General features: G+C 39.1%; 1 protein-coding gene across 1 annotated transcript; it reads left to right on the forward strand.

The window, feature by feature from the left end:
* LOC102780123 (uncharacterized) lies at nucleotides 1-25,146 on the forward strand. Its single transcript, XM_087834365.1, has 11 exons — nucleotides 1-282; nucleotides 3,906-3,967; nucleotides 6,856-7,077; nucleotides 7,727-7,849; nucleotides 13,675-13,731; nucleotides 14,077-14,178; nucleotides 17,258-17,272; nucleotides 19,149-19,241; nucleotides 20,473-20,545; nucleotides 20,792-20,887; nucleotides 23,126-25,146. Exons 1-11 carry the CDS (start codon nucleotides 150-152, stop codon nucleotides 23,296-23,298), a joined length of 1,149 nt encoding a protein of 382 aa, XP_087690491.1. The 5' UTR covers nucleotides 1-149; the 3' UTR covers nucleotides 23,299-25,146.
* Nucleotides 25,147-26,636: the final 1,490 nt, after the last annotated feature.

A 26,636-nucleotide genomic window follows, 5' to 3' on the forward strand; every position in this document is an offset into this window, starting at 1 on the left:
CTGGGTGGAGTGAACTTTAGATATGTAGTACAACAAATTAGCCAGGAGGAGAGCGGTGTGGCAGAGTGAAAAACCCCTAAAAGACTAGATTACTCGCTTAAGAAAAACCCATCCTGGCCGGTAAGAGACGCTCCAAACACTGAGCTGAGATGAGTGATGTGAGCGAAGAGTCGCTGCTGGATTATTTCTACTCGGCCGGGGGCGACTCAGGCAGAGTCAAAAATGCAGACATACTGAGGACATTTAAGCCTTTTATTGGGCACAGTGACTTGCAGTTACGTGGTAAGTAACCAGAGGTTGTATCGTGGATTTAACCCCGTGGAAATATTAGGCGGAAAAAAAAAACCGGGCAGATGAAATGAGATGAGGTCGTGCTGCATCATTAGAGCGGGATGGCAAAATACCAACTGACCTCGTGTTAGTATGACAGTCCTCATAGTAAGACTAACATTTATCTTTTGGTTTGTTTGCGTTTTAAACACGCAACATCCCCTTTGTCTGCTTTAACAAACGGCTTTGGGGTCGTTTTCATTGTTTTCAGTTGGAAAGGAGACATCTGGTTTACATTAAAAAGCCCCTCCAATGAATTTCAGCAGGAATTGTGTCATTTCCTCCCTCGCGCACGTTTCTAACTCAAACAGAGGACCCGAGCCACCCCATCAACAAAACATGTCACTATGCAGTGTCACAAGAAGGCCCCGTGGCTCCTCCTCAGAAATGAAAACGACCAGTGGTTATAACTAGTTATAACTTGGCTTTTATGCACCATTTGAGCCCAGGATCAGTGTATTTGCCATAGAGATGGACTTTTTCTCCTGTTCTTCTCCACCCACCTACTCTACAGATGCTTATGCAATCATGTCCTGAGTCACTGCTGACACCACGATTCTTCTGTTATTGGGTTTCTGCAGAAAAAAAGTGTTTGGGAGTAAAGTTGTGTAACTCTATGTACTCATAGATATGCTTAGCTAAAACAACATTCTGACAAAGAACCTTACTTTCATAGAAGATATCGGAACTATAGAGAGAAAGGGTAACATTTTGGCTACAAATTATTTAAAAAAGTTACACCTTTAAGCATTAAAATATACCATATGCCTTTGGCAGACAGAAGGTTTGCTTTAACTGCCTTATTTGGTCTAGTATGGTGATAGCCTATATATAAAGATGGACATAACCAGCATGAAGTCATCCACTGTGTAGTGCAATCGTGTTATGAAGCCTCAAACCCTTTATTATACTTATTTTTTCCATGTCCTTAAGTGCACTTGCTGCCAGATGAGCCACCTCCTACTGGCCATTAAAATATGCTTCTGCATTGGCATCCCTTTGTAGACCCTGTATCCATATCCATGTTTTGTAGACTGTGGGTTATGACTATAATCGGTCCATAATTTAATTGGTATATTGGTATAACTATTTTTATCAGCCATGGGTTACCTTCAACCAATGACATCAATGACCCAGAGAGAGGATGAAGACGTAGTTGGTGCAGTTTTGAAAGGGTTGACTACACTCAGCATAGCTACGTAGTGAAAAATCAATAGATAATTACCTATGTAAAAACTATTTTACATAGAAGCACATTCATAAGCAGTCACTTTCAGAACCTTACAGATTTTAAGCTTCGTGTTCGTTGACACGCCCAAAATACCCATAGCTTTGAACTTATTGGCCAGCAGTTCCTCACAATGGCTTGATTAACATGCAACCATAGACTGTGTGGTAGCACTGGGCAGAGACAGATAATTGACAGTCAACTCTAGCAGAAGGAAAAGAAAATGGAAAGATGGATTTTTATTCTTTTTTTCAGATTTCTTATTTGTTAGATTCATATGGCTGCGTTATAGAAGATTTCACTTCCTGTACAGTGGTCATGAAGAGGAAAATTAGGTATAAATAACAATACCACTTTTGTTCAAGACTGTAAACATGTTTATTTCAGCAGTAAATCGTGGCATTTTAACATATGGGTCTCTGGAGAATGGCTTGCTAAAGCGGCCTCTGGAAGATCTCTTGGCAAATATGATTGGCTTAATTATTTTTAGACTACACACAAAAGTCACAGACAAAAGAAACAGAACTCTATGTAGGTGTGACTAACTGACATACATACCAGCAGGTATATAAAGCAACATCTCATACTGGTTTTGTGTATTGTGCAAACAGATAAAGCAAAGATTTAACAGCTCAGGGAGTTATGAACTAAACAATAACAGGCGTCTGTGTCATAGAGTGGCAGCACCCGAACTAAACGTGCACATCAAACTGGTTTGGTGACATAAACACAGTTAAAGGTGTCACTTGAAACCACTTGAAGTTAGTGGTTATATCAGACCACATGAAGCTGCAGCACGGTGTATCAACTTAATAGCACGTTAAGGTTTATGAATATATTTTCTCTTTTCTCTAACAGGAAGATTGTTTGTTTTTATTTTATCTTTTCAAAAGCTGTGCAGCACATCTCTTTTGTGTAGGCTTGCCTGCTAAACTAACAGCTGCGAGTAAGAGCACGTCTCACAAAGGCAAACAATGAGCTTGTAATGCTGTATCTAGCCCCTGTTCAGCAGTGATTTTACTTTTGTGACTGCCTGGAAATGCAAACATATTTTAACCTTCTCAAATGATTATCCAGAGTGACCTTGTATTGCAGTTGCCAGCATGCACTGTCCAGATGCTGCATCAGCACTGCAGTTGTTGACAGAGGTTTAGAGAGCTGCTTTGATGCTCTGCCATCTGACATCGCTGTCCAATTAGAAAAGTGCTTCCCACACATTTAGAGTCTGTCGCGGCATGCGGTTGCAGCTTTTCCTCGTGTAATTGTGGCGATAGTGTTTTAATCATAATTAAGTCCACATGCATGACTGGATGTAGACCTCTAATGGGGGCGTTTGTGTGTGTTTTTTTTAATCAGACAACAAATCTGGGACAGCTGGTAAAAGTGTAGCAGTGTTTGAGGGGAGGGGGGTACATGAAAGTGAGTTTGTGTGTGGGTTGCTTGTTTTTTGCAGACCTCTGGCTAACGAGTAGCTAGCACATACACGATGTTACCCACTGTGCCATGCAAGGAATTCTTTTGTTTAGGCAGATGTAAGTGGCCACTTCCTTTGGATTTCCTGTTGTTGCGAATGCGAACTTTGCGAACTGTCTCCCTACAAATGTTCTTTCCGTCCACACGAGGAAAAGGAAACGCTCCAATTGTCCCGAGCCGCATGCTCATATAAACACCTTGGCGTGAATGGAATACCTACGTCGGCGAAGCCGTCCTGGCTGCCTGATGATTAGTGTCAGCTTTTAATCACACTTTCTGCACAAGCCTGATATCTGCTCACTGGTGTAAACAAAGGGCAGGAAGCTTTATCTGATCAGCTCGTCACTTTGTTTGGTTCTCACAGGAAAGATTCACTGTAGGTTTTCAAGTGACTCGAGTTTTTGGCCTAAGGGATAAGTTAAATTCTGTTTACATATTTGGCTGGAGGGGAACATATTTTCTCTTTCTTTAAACTGAAGATTGTAAAACATCTGCTCTGCCAGTAGTGTTCTCATCCAAACCTCATTTGTCTTCTTACGTCAGATAAAGTAACAGAACCCAAAAGCTTTACTGGCAGACTTACAAACAACACATCTAGTATAAACACTAGAAATATATTCAGCTCCGTTATTGTGCTGTTTAATAAATATTACCTATTGTGCATCTTTGGGTATCTTAAGGTCTATATACGCAAAACACATTCTTCTCACTTACGTCCTGCATCCACATCACTACAACTGTGTTTTGTGTCCTTTTTTCCATCCTTATTTGACTTTTTGAGTATTGGAAGCACTCGTGTACCACTTAATGTTTTAAAAAAACATTAGGAACTATATTTAGTTTCCTGTTTTTGAACTTATTTCTTCTTTTGCAGCCAAATACCGGGAGGAATTCAAGCTAATCATTGACCGAATCGCTGTGGTGAAGTCTGAGAATGTAAGTAAACTACCCAAATATTTTTACCTTTTCTGGGAAAAGTTATGCTCTCATTGATTTTCCAGTCGTACGTCTTACACAGAGGCCATGCTGTGAAAGGCTCAGCGGAACCATCGTGACTGAACAAGGGGTTGTCCAATCTGTTCAATCTTTGTGTTTTGTAGAACCGTTTGTACCCACTGGTTTCCCCCAGGGGACACAGCTGCAGTTTGTGTTTCTAGACACTATTTCCATGAAGCGTTCTCATATGTAGACTAAAAATTCCTACAAGAATAAACAGTGTAAACTTATCTGAGTTATTGATTTGATGTTTCTTTCTTGAAGAAACAGTTTGAAATGAATAGCACGCTTATCTGTGTGACAAATGTGAAGATACAGAGGGAGGTCTGGACACTTATCTTAGCTCGCTGATCACTCTTTAAAAAGACGCACCTATCAGCAGCTTTAAAGTTCAGTAAATGACAAAATATCAAACCTGTGTAAATGTGCAAAAGAAGACGTTTAAAAACAAATTTTGGTGCTCTAACAATTTCTTTTGGCAAAGGCAGTTGCAAAATGTGAATCCCTGTAAAACAGCAATTACATTTATGTTTATCAGATTTAAACAGACTAGATGTAAAAGGTTATTTAATGGCTTACTGTGGAGTTTCATGCCTTTTGATGGAGCACGGTTGTAATTTTTTGTAAAGAAACTAATTTAGTCCTGGGTTTAACTTTGTACTTAAAATGGCACTAGATCTAATCTAGATGAGCCCTCCTCCTGCAGCTCCCCCAGTCTGTTCTAAACTACACAAATATTTATAGTACAGTACTGACCAGATCTGTTATGAAAAAACAAAAAACAACAATCCAAAAAACGGTTTGACCAAAATCTTCACAACAGTTAAACTTTATGAATCCTGAAAATTGGAAGAAGTGCTGGAGTGTTGCATCCTCTCAGATCACTTGAATCACAGCATGCTAAGAGACAGGGATGTGGCTCATAACTCCTGGTCCTATACATAACAGCCTCTGTGGGCCCCCTTCTTTTCTTGATCCATATTTCTCACAGATCTTCTGATAAAAACTTTTTTAAACAAAGAATAAGCCAACAACTGTGCACAACAATGTGTAGTGGTCCTAAAGATAGTAATCGAATGTTTGTTTATTTATTTTAATAAAATTTATGTCTATAAATCTATATCATTCAGTCCTCATTTCTCACTGTAGTATACAATCACTAATTGTTAAATGAGTTTTGCTTTGAGAGGTCAAAAAGTGATCACCTAGGCCACCGTGATTGTAGAAAATGTGCATATCTTGATAATATCTTTAGAATTTAAAGTAATGAAGGAATGAATGAAACTGTAAAGCTAAAATTGCAGTACCTTGATAAAGTATTAATAATAATAGTAGGTTGAAATGCAAAGTTAGGTTTATGATTTCCTGTTTGTGCTCCTTTTATGTTAATTAAGTACCCAGCAAACATTTAATTAATTCAGAAGCATTGTCATCGTGGCATTTTAAAATCCTGTTTCATCAGCCTGGCTGGTTTCCTCAGAAGGCCTTCTTTACCTCACAGCACAGCTGTTAAAAACAAGCACGATCTGATATCCTCGTGTTGGTGTTGTTCCCAGATCATCATACTAAAGGTTGTTCCAGGATCAACATTGCAAGTGACCAATCAGAATGTTGTGATGTCATACTTTTGCGACTTCGGGAAAAACCGGCGTAAAACAAAAAACTGTACTTAAGCTGCGAGAAACCGCCTTTGTCCGCCGATCAACGGACCCTGACCCTGACCCTAACCCTTTAATAAACGCTAAGCAGAATTGATATTGTCCTTGCAACATTGGAATTTCATAAATGCACGAATGGGTTGGTGCGCAAAAGAATAACGTCACAATAATGTGATTGGTCACTTGCAATGTTGAACCTGGAACAACATTTTCATGATGATCTGGGAACAACACCAACACGACGATATCAGATCATCCTAAAAACAATGGGTCCAACACACGATAAAGGCTAATGCTGCCTTATGTTAGCACTGCTAAGCTTTCTGTTGCTATTGCTAATTGCTATCGATATATGAGTAACTTTTAGTTGCCACTGAACAAGCATATTTTGTGTCAACATCATTTGTTGATGGACTTGTTGCTCTCAGTGGCTTTCTGAAATTAAGTGCCATGCATTTCATGATGGTAATTTGTGCTGGTGATTTTACCCCCACTACAACGGCCTGCTAAGAGATTATTATGGACTTTTTGTCTAATGATGCCAGCTGTAGATAGATGTGAGAGTACTATTGATTTTCCCATCAGAATCTTGGCATCATATACTTTACTAACCTACATAATAACAGTGCTTAGATTCATGTAACCTGGACAAAGTTTTTTTAGTTGATGCTACAGAAAATTCTTTAATATTCCAACAGGATTTATTTAAATAGTAAGGCTGTAGCTAAGGATTGTTGTAAATCAATCTGCTTCGGCAGTAAACAGTGTCTGGGGTTAGTATCTTTAAGTGCTTATCTTCTAGCTGCCCAACAGTCCAAAATCCAACGATTTTCAATACTGACAGAGAACAGCAGCAAATCCTCACACTGAGGAATTAGATTAGATCAGTTAATCAAGCAGCTGAATGATCACCTCAGCTGTAATTCAATGAAGCTAACTCAGCTTTTGAGGTTTAATAATTGGGTTCAAAGGGCATTTAAGATGTGAGGTCCAGCAAAATGATTAAAGACGTACTGATGAGTGTGATTAACACACAAACTACTTTAATGTATCTAATGGTTCTTAGTTAGAAGCTACAGCAAGTGCTCTTAAAATTCACCTGACTGTGTGGTAATACGGTTTCCTGCTTTATTTAACATGGATGTTGTACTGTTTCACTGTCTTTTACAGGGTGAGAAATATCTTATCCTCAAGAAGAAATACAGGAACTTGGTGCAAGAGCGAGAGGCCAAGCATCTTAGGCCAGATGGAGACCGACAGAGACATCTGAGTCCGGCGAGAACGACAGCCTCAGTGCAGTGGGAAGTGACAGAGGCCCCGACATCTACTCATCATGAGAAGGAGGAACAAGATGTGCCAATGTCATGTGGAGAAGCTGACGCCACAGCAGAGGTGAATTTGAAATCAGCTCACTATTCTTTACTCATTGTGAAAGCCAGAAAAACTGTGGGGCAGACAGGGCGTGGTTAAGCTACAACACTGGGTGCTAAAGTGTAAATCGCCAATGTATTTCTCACCTCAGTACTCTGTGGCTACTCTTTATGTTAGTGACACACTTATTTCTAAACAAGGGCGTTGCTGTTCGAGTGCTTCGGGTTTTTTCCCCCCTCTAATCTTAGCAAGTGTCAGCATTCACTGACAGAGCCGCTGTGTGAGAGAATAAAAAGCTGTTTTGTTTTGGCAAATCTAAGAATAAGCAATGTCCAAGGCCTTCTGTCTTTGCATAAAGGGCATCGTTGTTTAATACATACAAGCAACTGTCAACAAACATTATACTCCATAACCTCATAGTCATCATCCAACCATATTGTTCATGCAGTAAAATTACATTTATGCTATGCTGCTTTTAGTATTTGCACACATGACTGAAGTAAACATTATCTGCCCACACCAGATGGTGAAGGACGCTAAAAAGCAAGCAAAATGCTAATTCTGGCTGTTAACCAACACTCGACACGGCTGAATGTTTGGCCTGTAAACACTCAGCTCACAAATTAGGATCACACAAAGTTTATCAGACACTATATCTGTGCTCCTGTAGGACCAGCGAAAAGGTGCAGACCCTGTGCACCACTCTCCACGGCCACCTCCTGCCATCCAGATCCATGAAGCACCAGAGCAAAGCAAAGCAGAGGATGAGCTGGACAGAGATTCTGGGTCAAAGGTGACAGTTTGTTTAACTTAGAGGCACTGTTTGTTCTGGTATTTCCTGGCACAGAATAGTACCATCGGTGCCTTTCACACACCTGCAAAATGCACACCCACTCACTAGCAGAGACGTGTGTGCTGGACGGTCACGTTTCCAGGAAAACTGAGATGCAGTGTAAAAAGAAAATTTTAAAAAATGCCAGAAACTCATTTTAAAAAGTTGGGCATGTTTACAAGTTTGCATTTCTTTTAAAAAAAACACCTTGTAAGATCGCTTCAGTTGTAATATCAAAAAGTTGCCCGTTTATGGTTAATATTGAACCTGTGCTATGTAAACAACACATGCAGGAATCCAGACTGTAAGAGAATTGCTGACAGTGAAGAATTCAAAATAGAAAATGGAAAGGTTATTTTGTGATCATTTGAATTTTATAACAAGAATTTTAATCCAGGTAGAAACCAGAGTCTATAATTCTGTGAAAAAGAGTTTAGACTGGCACTAATACTGCTGGAGAGGCTTATGTCTGTGCATTAGTTCTTATAGACAGTTTTAGGTATCTGATTAATTGGAAACCGTTTGTATCTGAAGATCTTAAAATAAATGTAACGCCCTTTTGATAAAAGCTGCAGGCCTTTCAGAAGGACATTCACTGCAGGTTCATTCTCAACATTTAGCGTCTTTCACTGTACTTTGTCAGAGGAAGGGAAAGACTACAGGGGAAATGGGGAACACTGACTCCTTTCACCCACCAGGTGGTGCCAAGTAAATTAACTAGATTTGTAACCACATGTTAAATGTGAGAGGGAGGAGAACCAGTCGGGGGAGAATCTGCATTTAAACTAAGCCCTCTTATCATGGTAAGCAGCAACACGTTGAAGCTCATTAGAAAAATAATATTCATGTGTCCATTAAAGACATGGGGATTCATCGCAGGGACTTTCCTCGATGACCTGCACGACACGTAGATGAAATGTGTTGATGTGCGAGTGTGTTAATGTAGGACTTGAAGCAGATTAGGTGTGTTTATTTAAGGTGTCTTGATGCATGCTCAATCATCCCGGTAATCCAGGTAAGGAAATCCTAGAAAGTTGATGCTGGACGCTCCGTCTAGACAAATAGAATGAGTCTTATGGTGTTTATTTATGGTGGTAGCCACTACAACCTTTGATATAAGTACACCTATTAAAGTGTTGACAGTTGTTTCATGTTACAGAGACCATCTGCCAACTGTGATATTTGGTTCTTGGATTAGAAAAGAAAAAGATATTTCGATTATCACAGTTCCCAGAAGTATTTGGGAGGAAACCATCATCGCTTTGTTGTCTTATCCACTAAAAAAAAAAATTAACAACATGGTGTTGCGCCACAAAGTTGCTGGGTGTAAAGTTGATGTCCAATCTGATTTTCTTCCCACAGACATTACCCAAATGTCTGTGCTACCTTATAATCTTCTCAGACCTGTTGAAATTTGGCCGGCTACTCGAGAAGCGCTAAGGGAGGAGTGGCTCCACATCAAGAGGTTTTAGTGTGTCATGTGGTTCTCCGTAGGGCAGATCTGCTAAACTCATGTTGGTCACAACGGATTACAATTAGAGCTGAACTGAAAAAGCTGATTTATCAGTGCTGGCATGTGCGTTGGAGAGTTAAATAAAAATAAATTGATAAAGTTATTTAGAAATGGTACTTTCCATTACTTTATTCTTCAGAGAGTGCCGAAAATGTTAGTCACACTATGAATGGCATGGTCGTTGTACGACAATGATCCAGACTGACATACCTGTAAACCCATATTCACAAATTGCACTGCAGCCCTGAGCTTTTCTAGATGCCACCTGACTGAGGTATGCAAATGTTGAAGCAGTCACATTTGATATTAGCTTCTCTTTAACCCATCAGTTCTCTGGTACAAAATCTGTGAGTTGCCAAGTTGCTGGTAATAATGTGTCAATGCACCTCCCTCATCTAAACTTAAAGGAGTATTTTCTAGTAGTGCAAATGTGTGTGAAGACATTCCCTGCTGTGTGGTTCATGTGAGAAAGAACAGTTGTGGAAAATGTTGATTCTCCAGAAATGGTCAAAACTGAATGTGAAACAGCTTACAGAACAATTGGCTCAAACGTTTGGATAGAAATTAATAAAATATAATTTCTAAAAAGAAATATATATTTTTAGATTTAGACATGAATGTAGTCTTGAAATCATTCCCGATGCGTATGTTCAGCACTGTAAACCTGAACAAGTTAGAACTTTAAAAAAAAAAATTAGTTGTAAGTCTTTTTAAGTTTATGAACTTAACCTCCTAAGAGCCGAACTCTTTCATGGCATGCATTTTTTATTTTTCTTTGCTATATGGGCTGATTGGGACCTGATGAATGTAAAAACAAAGAATCACCAGATTTTTATTTTTACCTAATTTTTGTTTCTGAGAAAAATGAGATCAACATATGAGGACATTCGTTTTAAATTTTGATAGAACAGTGGCAGTATAATGTCCTCGTAAGTGGATATCATGCCCTTGTAGAGTAAAATTGGGTATTTTGGTCAAGACAACCCAAAATATGATGTCCACATATGTGGACGCCAGGTCCTAGGAACTTAAAAGTTGAAGCTTATCAGAACAACAATATTTTGACTACATTTGACATGCATATTTTGACAAAAGTTTAAAAAAAAGTTATAATAATTAAATTCAGAAATATTTAGCAAGTAGAACTTAATCAGTGATCAATGGGCTTTGATCAATGGGCCTTGATCAGTAGTTGTTGATCAATGGTCATGAGAATTTGCATATTAATGATGAAGGAACTGACTCACAGCCCATTGTTTCTTTCAATGGTGCTAGTTTCAGTCAAGTTTTAGTTTTTGTGCAATGTGCTGTTTATACGATTGGGGAAACCTGCAGTCAGCTGAGACTGAAGAAGTCATTTTCATGAGCGACGAAATGTTTCTCACACCGAAAACGCTACGCCCAGATAAACAGAATCAACATTTTGGGAACTAGAACTTTCATTTATGTCTCCCATGTGAATAAGTTGACAAAACTTAAAGGGAAGTAAAACAGAGTCACTTTTTAGGTTTACCAAAACTCTGTTTGAACTCCTTTGAAGGTTGGACCTCTGAGTACACATGCATTGGGGGGGAAAAAGTGCAATACAGCAGAACTACTTAGTCAGTTTAAAATTAATTGAAATATGAAGAAGTGATAGTTGTGGCTCTTCTCAATACAGTGCTATTTGTTCAAGTTCCTCCATACTAGTGTAAGAGATACCTGTATGGAGGTATCTTGGAGTATCCAAGAGATACCCCAAATTTTGCCTGCCAGCATGTTTGCTGCAGTGAGAACACATTTAGTGGCGTGGCTAGCATATTTGGTTTGTAGAAATATTAGACATTGTTGAAAAAGAAAAAAACAAGAATTCTCACTTTCAAAAGGTTGAGGTGCAGCAACATCTTCCTCTCAAAAAGCTCATGTCACTTACCTAACAAATACTCCTGCCCTTTTTTATCAGTTCTGAAATCTTTATGAATTCATCCCCTTAAATTTGAAACTTTGTCATAATGTCTGTATACAATAGCAGTTTGTCTCAGCTGCCGCAGCAAACTCAGTCAGCTAACTTAGTGAAGTGGCTCGGTTAGCTTATTAGCCGTTAGCTAACTGCCACTGCAAAGAATAGATTTGCTGACATTTCACTAAAATGCTTTAGAAAAGAGAGAAATCTAAAGAAAATTCAATTACTTACTATGATACAAACAATGCTGTTAAAGGTCAACAATGACTAATACAGAGCCACTTACAGCCAGTGTTTCATGATTTTCAATGAGTCTTCCAATTAAACAACTGCAGACAAGTGGATGGACCCCTATATTTGACAGGAAATGACCCCACTAGTGAAGTCTATTTTAGAAATGAAAAATCTAAATAAAAAGGTCTGTTGACTGTTTTTAAAGCTTGCAGATAAATGCCTCAATAAATTCATTGCAGTAAATTCATTATTTTTAAGTCAAATTGTTTTTTGATGAAAATGTCTATGAAATAATATTTAAAAAAAGAAATAAAAGCAAAAAAAGATAAAAAATTGTTAAACTTTGTCTATAATGTTAGTGCAACAACCTGTGAGCACAAAACACAAGGACATTCTAAATCAATCTAAATCAACCCAGCTGATATACCGACTAAACATGTATGTTTGGGATCAAATTAACCCCAGGAGTCAGATGTCCACCATATAATTTAAATAAATTAGTCAAACTAAATTATATTTTTTTAAGTAGCAGGTATCTAATATCCAAAATAGTTGAAGTTAATTCAAAATAATAAGTTGCATTAACTCAAATGAAAGAAAGTTAGATGAATTAAGCTTTTTGAGGTACTCAGACTGTTTCTAAAAAATGCATTTACATTACTTAATTTATTTAAATACTTTCAGCATTTGGGTTTACAGTGAGATTATAAAAGTTGATGAGCTTTAAAAGCCTTGCAAGCCCGTTCATCCATCCATCCACTACACTAGTCATCTGGCTGGTGTAGTGGCTTTGCCATGATTGGTTCCTCACCCTGTTTTTAAGCGAAAGCCCGGACACTCTTCGAAGGAAGCTCATTTTTTCTGCTTGCATATTATTTGGGTCACTACCCTCAGCTTGTGGCAATAGGTGAGGGTAAGAATGTAGACCGGCTGGTAAATTAGCAGCTTTGCTTTCACACTCCAGCTAATTTTGGTAATCAGTTGGCTTTTTCCTCTTACTCCCATTATGAGGTTAACATTTGTGGAGGCACATTTGTTTTAAGTGAAATATTTTTACTCAACTATGTGAAGATATTTATGTAACAATAACTTCAGGAATTCTTTGAAGAATACTGATATGCTAAGATGGAGAACTAACAATTACCTGCTAAACATACCACTGTAAACATGTAATAATGGGAAGTTTTTGCTCAAAGCATTTCTGTCTTTAAGTACATCCTCAGTGTCTGTTGACTCAGTGGCCTGTTTAACTGTGGCACTTCAATAAATATTTAGATTTTGGACAAATGGTCACTTTTAGAGATGCCACCTGGACCGCTTGATAATAATTTTAAAGGCGAGATGAAAATTCAAACAAAAACCATCATTTTGACAGTGAAATTAATGCGTTAACACCTTAAAACAGTGCTGAAATGGTCTTTGCTGAAACTGAGATTCTTTCATCCTCTTCTGTCTTTCCCTTGAATACACACCCAACAATGGTATTTTGTTTTGCCTGTCTGTTATTACTGGTTGCCAGCAAAAATAGGTAAAAACGCATGTGTGCCAGAGTGGAGTAGGCTGGATAAATATCATCCCTCCACTTTTCGTGTTTGGCAGAGTGACATGTGCAGTTTGTGCCACAGACATGAAAGGGCCGAGTGTTCTAACATGATGTCTCTGTGTGAGCTGAGAACAATTTGCAATTCTCTCACACATAAATCAACCACTATGACACTTTTATACACCGCTTTCATTATTTAAGAAGTTTTCTTCTTGACCTCTTTACACTAAAATGGTGACAAAAACATATGGCCTGACTGCAGGCGAGTTGTTTTTTGGGTTAATTGTTAATTGGATTGTTATTCATTACCCCTTATGTGTGAATGTGTCACCTCTGTCTCGCTGTCTCATTACCTATCTATCTGTCTCACACCCTTTGGTCACATCTCGCCGGCTGGAAAACGTCACAGCAGTGTGACCAGTGTGTGAAAAAGTGTGTGTCCTGTGATCTCGAATCATGTTGTGGGAGTGTTATGACTGAAACAGTAGTTAACTTTTATCAGAGCTCAGCTTTTTGTCACCTCTGAGTAACACTCTTCTGACTTTGTGTTTCAGTCTGAGTCGGAGCAAGACGAGGAGGGTACAGGCAGTATGGGCTCTGCTTCTGTCGCTGTAAGTGCTTCTAGCTCTTTTTTCTATTGCTTTATTATTAATGAAGACATATAAGTGAAGCATTTCAGGAGTAGAGCCGCTGAAGTTTCCTTTTTGTCTCATTAACATGTGTCAATCATGGATTTGGTCTTGTAAATACACATTCACTCTCCCTGTGGTTTCACTAAACCAACAGCAGACGTTAAAATCCAAACTGTTGAAACCAGCGTCATCATGGGCGTCTCCCACAATGTGTTAGCTGGCTGTGACTCAGTAGCATGTAGGAAATGGATTAGAGGTTTGTGGCCTCAGCACTATCAAAAGAGCCCATAACAGGATGTGTGTGTTTGTGTGTGTGTGTCCTAGCTGGATCCTTTAGAGAAGGAGTGGATCTATTCTGCTGCCGGTGCTCGAGTCCCTGACCTCTCTCAGCTGCTCAGACAGGACCGCGCACTGGCAAACAAGAAGGTAGTGCTGCCCTCTGCCTCAGTGCTTAAAGGATAAATCCAGTTTACTATTATCACTGGATTTGATGGGGCAAAAAACACAAGCAGCAAAACAATCAGAAAGTTTCACTTTAACACATAACTCATTTTCCAGACTTATTTAGAAAAGGGGAAAAATGGTAAAACTATTATTGAAAACTGTTTTGGAATTGGGTAACGCTGGTGAAGGACAGATATAATATAACAAAGTGGGCACAAGGTAAATTTTAATGAGGCCTCGCTAGACTGTCAACTTGTTAAGAAGGTATTCCATGAAGAAATCCATGAAAAAAGGTCTCTGATAAATTAATAATACTTCTCACAATCAAAAGTATAAACAAAGATACGAATGTTAATTAACCTGCTAAATTACGACAGGTGAAGTAATAAAATGTATCTTCTCACAATGCAACACGGAAAGAAGATCCGTTTTACATGGAAATCTTGGAATATAATGGTAATCGATACAAACCAAGTGCGCCACGAAGGTATGATGCATCCCATCACACCCTAAAAACGTGACAGATTATGCTAGAAATTCTGTATTATGTAATCTTTTACATATATATTTAGTGTCGACATTTGTCAAAAAGGGTACAAGAGATGTAATAAACTTAAATGATTTGTTCTTACTGAAGCAGATAACACTGATTACTCATTATTAAACTATAATTAAAATAAATATTAGGCTTAGCAGTGGGTCAGTGAACACCCGTTGATCTGGAAAAATTTATATTTCATTACAGTTTTGCTGAGGTTGCTGGCTGTTGCTAGGTAAAATCAGTTGCAAAGAGGTACGCGGTGCTGCAAAGTTGTGCTTTTGAAAAAGTGCAGCAGGGCAGAATTTCTACTCTGAAGGAACAATTCAGTTGGTGGTTGTTGGGCTTATGCAAAGAAGCAGTCTGATAGTGACCAAAGCAAACACAAGAAGGTTTTTGGTGATATGCTCAGCCAGCAACTACTCACCAACCAGTCGGGTGGAATACACATTTTTCCCTCGTGATCGGACATTGCCAGGGGTTTACCAAATGGTCTCGAGCCCTGTGCGACTGAAGTGTTACATTAAAATTGTAGTTTTCAGGAGTTTTTACCTTGCAGGTATTACTTTATAGCAGCATCACCTGACAGACTTTAGCGGTACTTAAAGAGTCTCCTGACATAGCATCACAATCCACACCCTGACCTCCTGATTCATGTTCCAACTAACGGTTGGTCATCACAGTGCAAGAGCTTTAGAGGAAATTTGTCTCCCCTTTGGTACTTAGAGAATAAATACATAACCTTCAAACATTACAATGCCTTCTTTACACAGTCTATTTATTTATTATGTTTACTGTAACAATTAGTCACACAGCATTAATACAGACAACAGCATCAGGGGTTTTTAAAAAACTACTCTTGGTCTCGTCTTTTTAATCCTCACAGTCCACACCTGCTGGAAAATTACAGCAGTGAGCAACAGGGGCTTTAAAACTCTGCTGGTTCTGTAGTTCCAGGAAGTACTTGAGTAAAGATAAAATCTGATTGCTTCCTTGCTTGTGTTTCTGTCCCTGTCAGAATTCAATGGTTATTCTAGTATTAAAGACATAAATAAATGATGACTGAAAAAAAGATGAGTAAACAAAAAGAAAACATATCTAACCGTTTCAAATGGCTGGAATAATATTTAATATTTGTTTTCACTAATACTTGTGTTCTTGTTCTATTTTTGGTGGGGCGGTGAATCCAGGATTTCACTTCAGTGAGTATTTGATACCCTATACGTAGCATGTTGCAGTATTATATCTACTTTGTGTTCGTCGTCGTTTATCGTTCCATGACTATTTCTGACCTGTTGCTTCTCACGTTCTCTTTTTGACACACAATGGCTCCTGGCTGTGACCGTGCCCACCTTTTCCAGGGTGTAAGTTTCACACATCATACTTCCATCTGCATCCTGTAGAAATTCGAAGTTGATTTCCAATGCCCTTTGGGAAAATTCTCAATGCATCTGCAATGACTTGTACTCAGATTTGTCTTTCGCTTTTGTAACGTTTACAAGCTCATCCTGCTGCAATTTTTTTCCCCTTAATAGTATTCTGAGAACCCTGTGTTAAAACATCCAGATCACGCATTTCAAAGGTCCACTATCAAAAGGATTATGAAAGATAGCTTTTTAGCTCCTGTGCCCCCCTGACAACCCAAATCCTTTTATTTGTCTCCCTGTGCGCTTAAGAGATTTTGAGCTCCTGTTTGTTGTCCCTCCCCTGTGTCACAGTTCTCACACCGTCCTGTGGCCATGGCAGACCACCTTCTAAGAGTAGCCTTAAGCCTTTGCCATCTCTACCCGGACAAGATAGCACGGCCGCCATTGAAGTTTAGGGAGATGGGGAGGGAGGGGGGGATTAAGGAGAGTCTTAATGCCCCACAAAGAGTTCACCCACTTAAAGATAATCTGAAAGTAATAGAGGAGGCTGGGATTAATTGTAGAACAATGCTGGTTGTGTCCCTGGGAAGGTGCTAATTCCCCCTCAGGCCTCTTTGATGTTCCTCTTTAGCCTTCAGCCTTTCCCTGCTCTGCAGAGGTAGAAGCATTTCCAGAGATAATGCACAGTGATACCGACAATCAAAAAGTCACACGACTGCTGGCGTCTTTAACACTGGGAATTATTATATTTGATCTTTTGCTGGCTTGATTTTGCTTAACAGAAGTTTAGCCAAGCGTAGCACATGGCAAGCTGCAAATCACACGTTTGAGCAGCACTGAAGGGATTACCCTTCAGTGTCGGGAGGACTTAAGTGTTTCCTGTTCTGACAAAATGTTTGTGAGGATAAGGTGGATTTATAGATATGCTCTTCAAACAGTGGCCTAAAAGTGAAGGCTTAACACAGGTCATCTCACCTGAATGCAGCACTTCTCACTCCAGAGTCTAATGGCCTTTCTCTCTTCCTGTTCTCCTCATTACGTGGGCCTCCGTTCCTGCCGTGATGGACTTCCCCTGCCACACAGTTTGTAAGTACATCATTAGCCCATCACTCCTCTCTATCTTCCTGCACATCCAGGGAAGTGTCAGGCACACAAGGCCTTTGTGTCCCCTGTCGATGTCCTCTTTAGCCACCACTTCCCTCACCGGAGAGCACGTGGTGGGGACAGAGCCGTCCCCGAGTGAGCAGACAGGTGGGGGGTTACCTCAGTGTGCAGGAACGGAAACGAGAGGTGCAGGAGGGAAAGACGCAGCATCCTGTTCAGCCTCGTCCATCACTCCTGCCCACTGAGGAACCCGCTGAGCCGCCTGTCAGAGAGCCCCTCGGCCAATCTGTCTTAAGCTGTGACAGGGGACAGACAAAAGAGATGGAGATACTCCAGCCAGACAGCATCTATCACAATCTGTCTCGCAGACGAGCGACACAGCTACATATGGCTTCCTCTCTGCCTTCAGTGGATAAGATAGATTTTTCTGTGTCCAGCTGTTGAACCAACTTGTTTTGCTATGAGCATTAGGAGTTCTGGACAAAATTTTAAGCACTGGTAGTGTCAGTTTCTCTTGATATTTAAGTCACAGGTTGACCATCAAATTCTCTGAGAAACTTTATCTGGTCCCAACATTTCTAAACATCTACTACATTAAAAAAAAGGTGTTGACAGCATTAATAAGACCGTTTTTACTAGTCTCATGGGTACAGAAGATTCTGTTTCCCATACAGATTGGTGGAAATTACACAAGTTACACAATACGCATATATCAATGCTGACAAATTTGACTGATATAACATTTTTGAAATATTCAGTGTGAAAATGAACATAATATGAGGATTTATTACTAATGGTGTATGACAGAAAAAAGGACAAAATGCTAATATATCCACTTAATTTGTCCAAAAGATTGAATTTTTATACATATTACACACATATGTATATATATTATACACATTTTTTAAACAGCTGCAAGTTTTTTTTTAAAGATCTGAGGCATTCAAAGACTGTCAGGTATTTATTTGAAAGAAAACAGAGATATTTAGCTTTGTAATGGAAGTGTACTGGTGGTTGTAATGGTAATTTATATAATGCAGTGTGCTTCTAATTTGAGAGAAAGAGAAGAAAGCCTTTAAAAAAAATCATCTGCAGATTTTTCGCAGCCACGTGTTTTTATCAAATAACGTCAGCATTTTTTATGTTATGTTGTAGCAGTGAATAGTAGTAGTGAGATCGTTTGATCATAAAATCTCATAAAATCATTACAATAAAAGAGTTTTTTTCATTTTATTTGATCCCCTGTGAAGCTGTTCAGTTAACCGAAGTAAAGAGGTTGCAGGGTTTTCATCTGTCCGCAGTTAACATGTAATTCTGAAATGGTTACTGTTTGATTTGCTCTGTTAAGGGTCAAACTGCTGAAGGGATGGATGTGGTTACTTAGCTGACATCTGCACCTACGCTGCTTTCACCTGTTGATAGCCCATAATTATGCAGCTTAAAGTGTAGGAAAAACAGAGGAGATCACAGTTCTAGTCAGACAGGTGGATACGGTTTGCATGTGCTGCGTGTACACATGCGTATTATTTTCACACCTATGAACATATTTTTGCACGAGGACCTCTCCGTGTATCTCTCAGACTTCTATCATGGGAGCTCTTGTTTCCCTCCTTGACGTGTGCTGACAGTAGTGCGGTGATGTCTGGGTGGGTCTCCCCTCTGCGGGTCACACTAACATCATCAATCTTCCCCCTGGTGACAGGCGGCTGGGCCCCCCAACTGTGGGCACAGGGCTGTGTTGTTTTGTAATTAGGCTTCGTTAGATGGCAGGAAACCATCCCTCCATCTTACCATCTCTCCACAGCCCTCCCCCCGTGCACAGCTGGCCCTCTGAACTCAGATAGCCAATAAGAAGCCCGGCTCACTGTGGACCACTTGTAATAATGCCGAATATTATCTGATCATATTTTTGGGAGTAACAAATGTTTCTCTATTCCAAACAGACAGCTCTGCACTGGGCTGCCAAACATGGCAATGAGGAAATGGCCACACTCGTGGTTAATGCCGGTGGCGATGTCAACATTAAATCAGTGAGTGCATTTTTTTTCCTTAACTTTAGACAATAACTTTAAAAGGGCACTGTTAACGATTTCATGCTTCACATTATGTATTTAAGTTCTAAAAAATGTATCCAAATAAAAAGAATCCCTACATATTCTAACATTCACTTCCCAGTATCCATGTCTTATACTGGACATCCACTAATGTAGAAGTCCTATTTATATTTAACATTATCCAAGTCACACTCGTATGCACAGAAAAGCATGAAACCCTGTTATTTGATTCATCGGTCCAAAACATTTAAGTACTATATTAGTATATACATACTTCTTTGATGATAATGTAAAAGGTAGAAGACGCATTATGGCAGTCTAATGCAAATCTATCAGCAAACAAGTATAAATGCAAGCAACAATATTGCCCAGAGAACTATAAATTGCACTTTAATGAATGGCTGTTTGGCTAGTTTAGCCTGAATGCTTCATAGTTCAGGCTCTTGGCTTACCACCAGAGACAAAGAATAAATTACAGCTGTTTTTATAAGCAGTGTCTCCATCGTGGGTGACCTGAAACCACAGCAGTGCCCTTGTAAATTTCATTTTAGTTATGCTTTAGTGTAAAATCACAGTCATTGTTTTCTTCTTTCTTGCAGCACGTGAGTAACCAGGCTTTTCCCGGGCACGGATGGGTAATGTACAGTAAATTATTTGTCTTGAAAGAACAACCGCCTCGCTGCTGGCCTCTTCTGTTGTGATGTAATGCTCCTAAAAGATCTCTGTGACGATCCAGCTGTACAAATGTATTACAGGAGCACGTGTTGCGGGGCTGCCGCGGGTCTACTCCGCTAATAAATCACGTCATGTCATTTTAATTGTTTCCCAAAACAGTGCATCAATGTGCCAGCATGCACAACTCTACAACTACGCAATTTTCAGAGAATTACATGCAATTATGTTTTTATCATTATCTGGTGTTTCCATAACCTTTGCTAATTTGTATATTCTTTTCCATGCTGTTTTCATTGGCTGTCCTTGGGCCTGGGAAACTCTAGGGGGTAGGTACTTAAACCTTCCAGCACTTTGCCAAAGTTATTCCCCTCAACTCCACACAAAGTCAAAATGTAAATTCGAAACTCTTTTTATGTGTCGGTTGAATGACTGTTTTTGGCGTGTTTGCATACCAAGCGGCCTCACCAAGAAATTACCTTCAAAATACACATGTACGTGCATGTTTTCATTTTGTTTTACACTTATTTTTGCTCTGCAGGGATACACACCTTTACACATCGCAGCGTTACATGGACATCGGCACATTCTTGACCTGCTCGTAGGGACATACGGTAAAAAGTGGTTTTGTTTAACCTACTGGTGCCACAAAAAATGCTTTGCAAGTTTTCGCCACTGAAAAAGAATCTTGCAAGTAATTTAAAGAGTAACAGCTGGTTACCTCATGTAGGTAGATTTGTTTACCTTTAGATTATGTGTCATTCCTTAAAGCTTTTGGTGTAAGATGTCAGTGAAGTATCTGCTTAGGCTTATCTGCTGCTTAGTCTCTGCTTTCAGTCATTTCTTTTTTGTCTTACCAGGGGCTAAAGAAAACTTGCGGGACTACAGTGGTCACCTTGCCTGCCATTATCTTAACATCAAAGAAGCAGAAGGTCCAGATGAAGACTGTGAGCTACGTGAGTGAATGATTCTTCTAGTTTTGCTGCTATAACTATTTGAGGACCTTCCCTGCCGTGGTTTTGTATTTTGTTTACATTCTTTATTTGGAATTAGCTCCTTTGAAAATAGGATTAATACACTTCAGGCTCATCCACGCAAATGTGCACGGTGTGAAAAGAAATATAGGAGAATATGTGCGTTATTCTCAGTCTTATGTTTTTCTTTTCAGACACTGGTGATCAAGTAAAACTGAACAATACAAACAGTGTAACGCATGAGAATTAAATCCCCCGTCCACTCGGTGCTTTTTTGCCAACTGTGTCATCTAACTTCAACATTTAATATGAAATCAACAACATCAGCTGCACAAAATAGAATCAATAATTATAAATAGATATTCAGCTGCATTACATTCCTACATATCAGACTTGCCTGAGATATGTAGTCTGCTTAGATGACAGATGTTTTCTGCTTCGTGCAGAGCAACAACTGCAGTGTGTCGGCCCTCTAATACCCACATCTGCAAACAGGGAATGCCAGTCAGGTTGGGGTTGATCGTTTCACACAGCAGTGTGTGTCTGTATCAGCCCATCACAGCAGCTTTACCATTACAAACAGTGATCATAATTTCTTCAGAGACACCCTGCATAGCAAGAGTTTGCCGCTGCAGGATGCATGTTAAAAATCAAGGTGGGGGATGGATTATTTAAAATATCCTTTTAAAGAAACTTTCCTGTTCACAATAGGAGTGTTTCAAAAAATGTCTGCATCCAGAAGAAGACACAAAAAGCAACAGGTGGCAATATAGAGAAGTATAGAAGTGTCGGCCAATCAGCAGCCTAGGAGGGATAGTTATTAGACAAACAAACACGCCACATGGAAGTACAAAAGAAAATCTGAAAATACAGCCGTATATGCTGACATCCATGTTCTTTTCTTACAGCAATACACACTGGGCGCATGAAGTAAAAACTAATTAGTTCACACATTTGACACTTACCTCCTCGTCCACACATAAGCAGTTTTTTAAAAGTTTTCAGTGACATTAAAACACGGTTATAACTTGACAACAGGACAAAAAGAAAATGATGTCCAAAATACACATGTATGTATGGACAGGCCCAAAATGAATAAGAAACTATTACTAGGACAACATTTGGTTTTGAAAAGGAAACCTTGGTTTATCACAAGTCACTGGGACTGTGTTTGATTTAAGCAGCTCTAACCACAATTTAAGTTGAAATAAATAAATAAATAATAATTTTTTTAGGAATAGCTCAACATTTTGGAAAACATGTAGAAATTATTTAAGCCTGCCTATCTAAATACTTGCATATCACTTTTCTTTAATAACATTTATATATTCTACTATATTCAAATTTATTCTACTAACTGTACACAACAGGTTTCATTTCTTTTAAATAACAATTGATGCAACTGCATATTTATGGACACTGACACTAATAGAAACTATGAATCCCCTGTCACTCCTCTGTGACATTCAGTAACCCCATCCTGAGTCATTTTCCTTTTGCCAAAGGGAAAAACAACACTTGCTCCTCATCCAGGCTTGTAGTGCAGCTACACTGAAGACAGTATTCAATGCAGAGGAAGTGATCAGGTTTTATTGGTTAGTAAATCTGTGATGTTTTGGACTCAAAAACGTACCTAACCGTCTAACCCCCTGCAAGCACTGTGCACTGAAGGATGAAGGATTAAATAAGGAATTTCTGGACAGCGGAACTTAAACTTGGACCCAAATCCAAATTTGAAAAGGCTGTTGGAAGACATCCATAGAAATATGCAGATTTATTTTATCCGCTTCTGTGTTTGAACAGAGGAATGTCACTCTGTCTGCACACCAACTGTGAAGTGGACAGTTACTGTAGTTTTGCATAACTATCTGGTGTAGGAGGGAACAGCAGTGTTCTGTGTTTATGATAAGCTAAGCTATACCACATTGGTGTTTATTTCCTTATCTAAACTCCACAAGACAGAGGAGAGGACTGTTTTCCCAAATGTTGAAATTTTTTTTATGCCATGTCCCGTCCTGAAACACCTCTCTACAGTTTGTGCCCATTAATGGCAATAAAAAAAGGATTTGATTGACTCAGAAATCATTTAACCTTGGTTTCACTACAAAGTTTCACCTGCATTGTTACTATGTATCAGCTACTATTAGTGTAACATCGGACACTGTATAGAACACTGTGGTTCTTTCACTCATTAATGAATTTTGTTTCTTATGCTTTCAGAGTTTCAAGTAACTCAGGCCAGGGAGCGGAACAAGAACAGGAAGTTGGCATCGTTGTTTCACTCCAAGAAGAAGTGGGGGTCAGCAGAGGATCTGGCTCCGATAGAGGAGGAGAGGACAGCGTCACATCAGCTCGCACTTCCTGCTTTTAGACCCAGAAAATTCTCCCGCTGAGGGAAAACAAACTCCAGGGTCAACCCTGTTCCCACACTCACTCTGTCACTCACTTTGCCCTTTCAGGCATTCATATTTACACACATGTACCAAGTATTAATGTGTATATTTATTATATGTACACAGACACACACACACACATAGGATTCACACCTGTGCTTACAGATCCAATCCAATGTTTGCCACCTAAACAAAATTAGAGAAACCAGATATACTTGTTCATGCATATAATCCATATTTTTCCTCACAGCTTGTTTAAATATTTTTTTGAATTTTTAATTTTGTTGATCAATGTTCTTCAGTGTTACTTAAAGTGACACACGCCTTACAAGTTTTCCTTAAGCTGAGGCCATGATGGTCAAGCTAGTGATTTTCTCTATTTTTCTTGTTTTCTTGTTTACAGATTCAATGAAAAGACCAAAAATGATAACGTCTTAGTCTCCCTCTCTATACTTGTTCAGCCTTTCAGTGGCTTTCAGATCTCTAACTTTTAAAAAATTGCTCAAGAATGCACATTTTTAAGAGTGACCACCGAATCAAGACTTTTGTATTATTGGAGAGTATTTTTAGTCGTACATCGGCTGGCTTAATAAGAATTTAGGGATTAAAATAAACTACAGTTTTAACGATAAATAATACACCACACTGATCTGTAGTTGGTAGGTTTTCAAGCAACGGCTGAGCATTCTGGCACAGAAAAAAAAAGTCTGACTTTAAGTTAAGAGATAATACTTCTCATTTCCATATATACAAATAAAAGTTACCAGACTCGCCCCTTAAAAGGATCATTTAATGGCTTTTGTATGTTTCGGCCCTTTAAATGCACCATAACTCAAGCTGAACATTGCGGTTAAACTGATTTCCTTCAGTCCTTGACAGCAGCTAACATTAATTATGTGGTAAAAGTATTATTTAAAACTTAACACTCTTAAGGGAATGTACAGAACAGTGCCTCACTGCAAATATAATTCACAAAAACACTAAATTTAACATTTAACCATTTCATTTCACTCTGCTTCTTTAAAAAACTTTGCTCATTGCCCTCCTTTCAACAAAAATAAAATACTAAATCTTCCCTCTTTTTCTCGCGCTCCTCCTCCTCCACCAGCTCACACTCAAATACAGAGTCTATAACACGACTTTATAAATGAGCAGCTGGAAAATTCACCCAGTTATGAGATAGTCCAATCAAAACAAGGATAAAGATTTGTTGTGTCCAAGCTGTCTAAAGCAGGTTTCTTACAAATGACTTTTCAGACAGTACTGAAGATTCGTTTCTTGAGTAAATGAATAAGCGTTTGCCTGTTTGCATAATATTTGGCACCTGTGCTTCTAATTTGTAGTAACTGGGCTAAACATACAAAACTATTATTTTTTTTCTTTTTAGATCTTGAGATTTAGTGCAAAGCAGTATTAGCATTTTTGCCAACCTATATCTCTGCTGTGCCCCTGCTGGTTACTCTCAGGTTAGAATAACTTAACTTTTTCTTAGTTTGGTGGTAAAATAACTCTGAGCACAGATGAGGTCACTCTGTTACTCGATGAAGGATTGTTAGGGAAACAAAAAGTGGCGTTTGCTGATTGTACTTGATTTGCTCACCAGCTGTTTATCAAAATGCCTGGTAACTTTTTTTTGAAAATGCGTTGTTACATTGTGTTCTAAAGATGTTGCCAGCTGCTTTTAATGCTTTAAAAGTGACATATTCATTACTTTCATGTTGTTGGCAAAGATTCTCATTTTGTGTCATTTGTTACAGTTATTTTTAATCTAATTCTAGCCTCAGTTACATTTTTGCACATTATTTATATAATGAAGATATTTTGTAATTAAACTGCCTTTTATATGAAGGTGCGTGTCTTTGAATTTTCTTCCATCAACATTGTTGAGCGTCTACTTATTTGCGACATTGAAATCGACTTGGCCGTTCACACCGCGGCTTCCCTGGCTTGTAATATTGCTTTGTTTTCTCTTTCTATACAATAACCCCGGTTTTTCTTTAAGCTGCCTTTGATCTTACTTCGACTACATGACTTGGTGGGCTACAGATGGAGTAAATATGGGCCCTGCCAACTCGCCATACGGCTTTAGACCTTAATACCTGATTAGCTGAAAAGGGCAGCACTTGCTTTTGGTTCTTGGATATCAGACAACACAGAGGGGAACAGAGGCAAGTGTTTTTGTGCTTCATTTTTGAAGCGGGGATGTTGCGGGGGGGATAAGAGGGAGTTTCTGTAATAGATACTTATCTTACTGCCCTCAAGCCCCTCAAACAAAGTCCCCCTCTGAAGAGATTATAACCCAGGGAGGGCACATTAACTTTAATCCGATGCTTTGAGGCCTCGCACCCCCATACCTCCCTCTGCCCCACTTATTTCAACCCTCCTGTTGTCGGGGGGCTACCTTGTATCTGGTGCATGTATGAGTAAGGCCTGTGGCTACACACGAGGGTTGTGTTTGTGCGCATGTATGTGTGTGAGTCAGGGGGTGGAGCGACTGTTTCAATAGCACGCTGACTCTAATGAAAAGCATTGAGGGGTGCATACTGCTGTGTAACTGATTCCTCTCTCTGAAGAGATTAGGCGCTACATTGTTGGTTCGGTTGCTCATTTCCATGAGAGCGCAGCCTCCCACCAGCGGCTGCTTGGCTTTGTTATTTTGAGTTGAAAAACACAGAGCCCAATGTCTTTGGCTTCCTTGTTACCATTGTTTCACAAATAGGCCAAAATGTAGATGTCACGTCACAGATGCCCAATAACCTCATTAGCTGCTCTCTGTTTGACCATAGAAAGAAAATAATAGATGTGTGAACTTCAGTTTGCTCAACTGGAGAGAATTTCTGCATAGCTCTGAGGTAACAATGCTGTTGAAACTTTTGTTACGCAGTAAATAAAGGAGAACACATTGTGTGCATGCAGTCCATCGTGGCCACTGTTGCACTGATGCTGCCTATAACATAACTTTGAGATGTCATCCTTATTGTTTAACTCTACATATCTACAGGGAAACTGGAGGATGATGTGAGATAACAAATATTAGTAATTAGACAAGACTGTACTTTAAATCCCAGTATTTAGCATTCATAATCAGTTTATAAACTACTTTAAGATACACACCCAGAGAAAAGTGCTTACTCAAGTATTTTAACATAATACAGTAAAGCAGCTAATAAATGCTCCTTTTGTTAACCGTTACATTGTGTCAGAATCCATTTATCAGTTGTTTATTCTGCTTATAAAAATGCAAAATAGGGGCTGTTTTTAACAATATACATGCTTGTAAAGTTCTCATCCTCTCACCCTTCATCTAACTTTGACGTTGTTTTTTCTGTTGCACATGT

This window comes from Neolamprologus brichardi, chromosome 20 (genome assembly GCF_056152115.1).
Source record: "Neolamprologus brichardi isolate AB-2024 chromosome 20, ASM5615211v1, whole genome shotgun sequence".
NCBI classification, from domain to species: Eukaryota; Metazoa; Chordata; class Actinopteri; order Cichliformes; family Cichlidae; genus Neolamprologus; species Neolamprologus brichardi.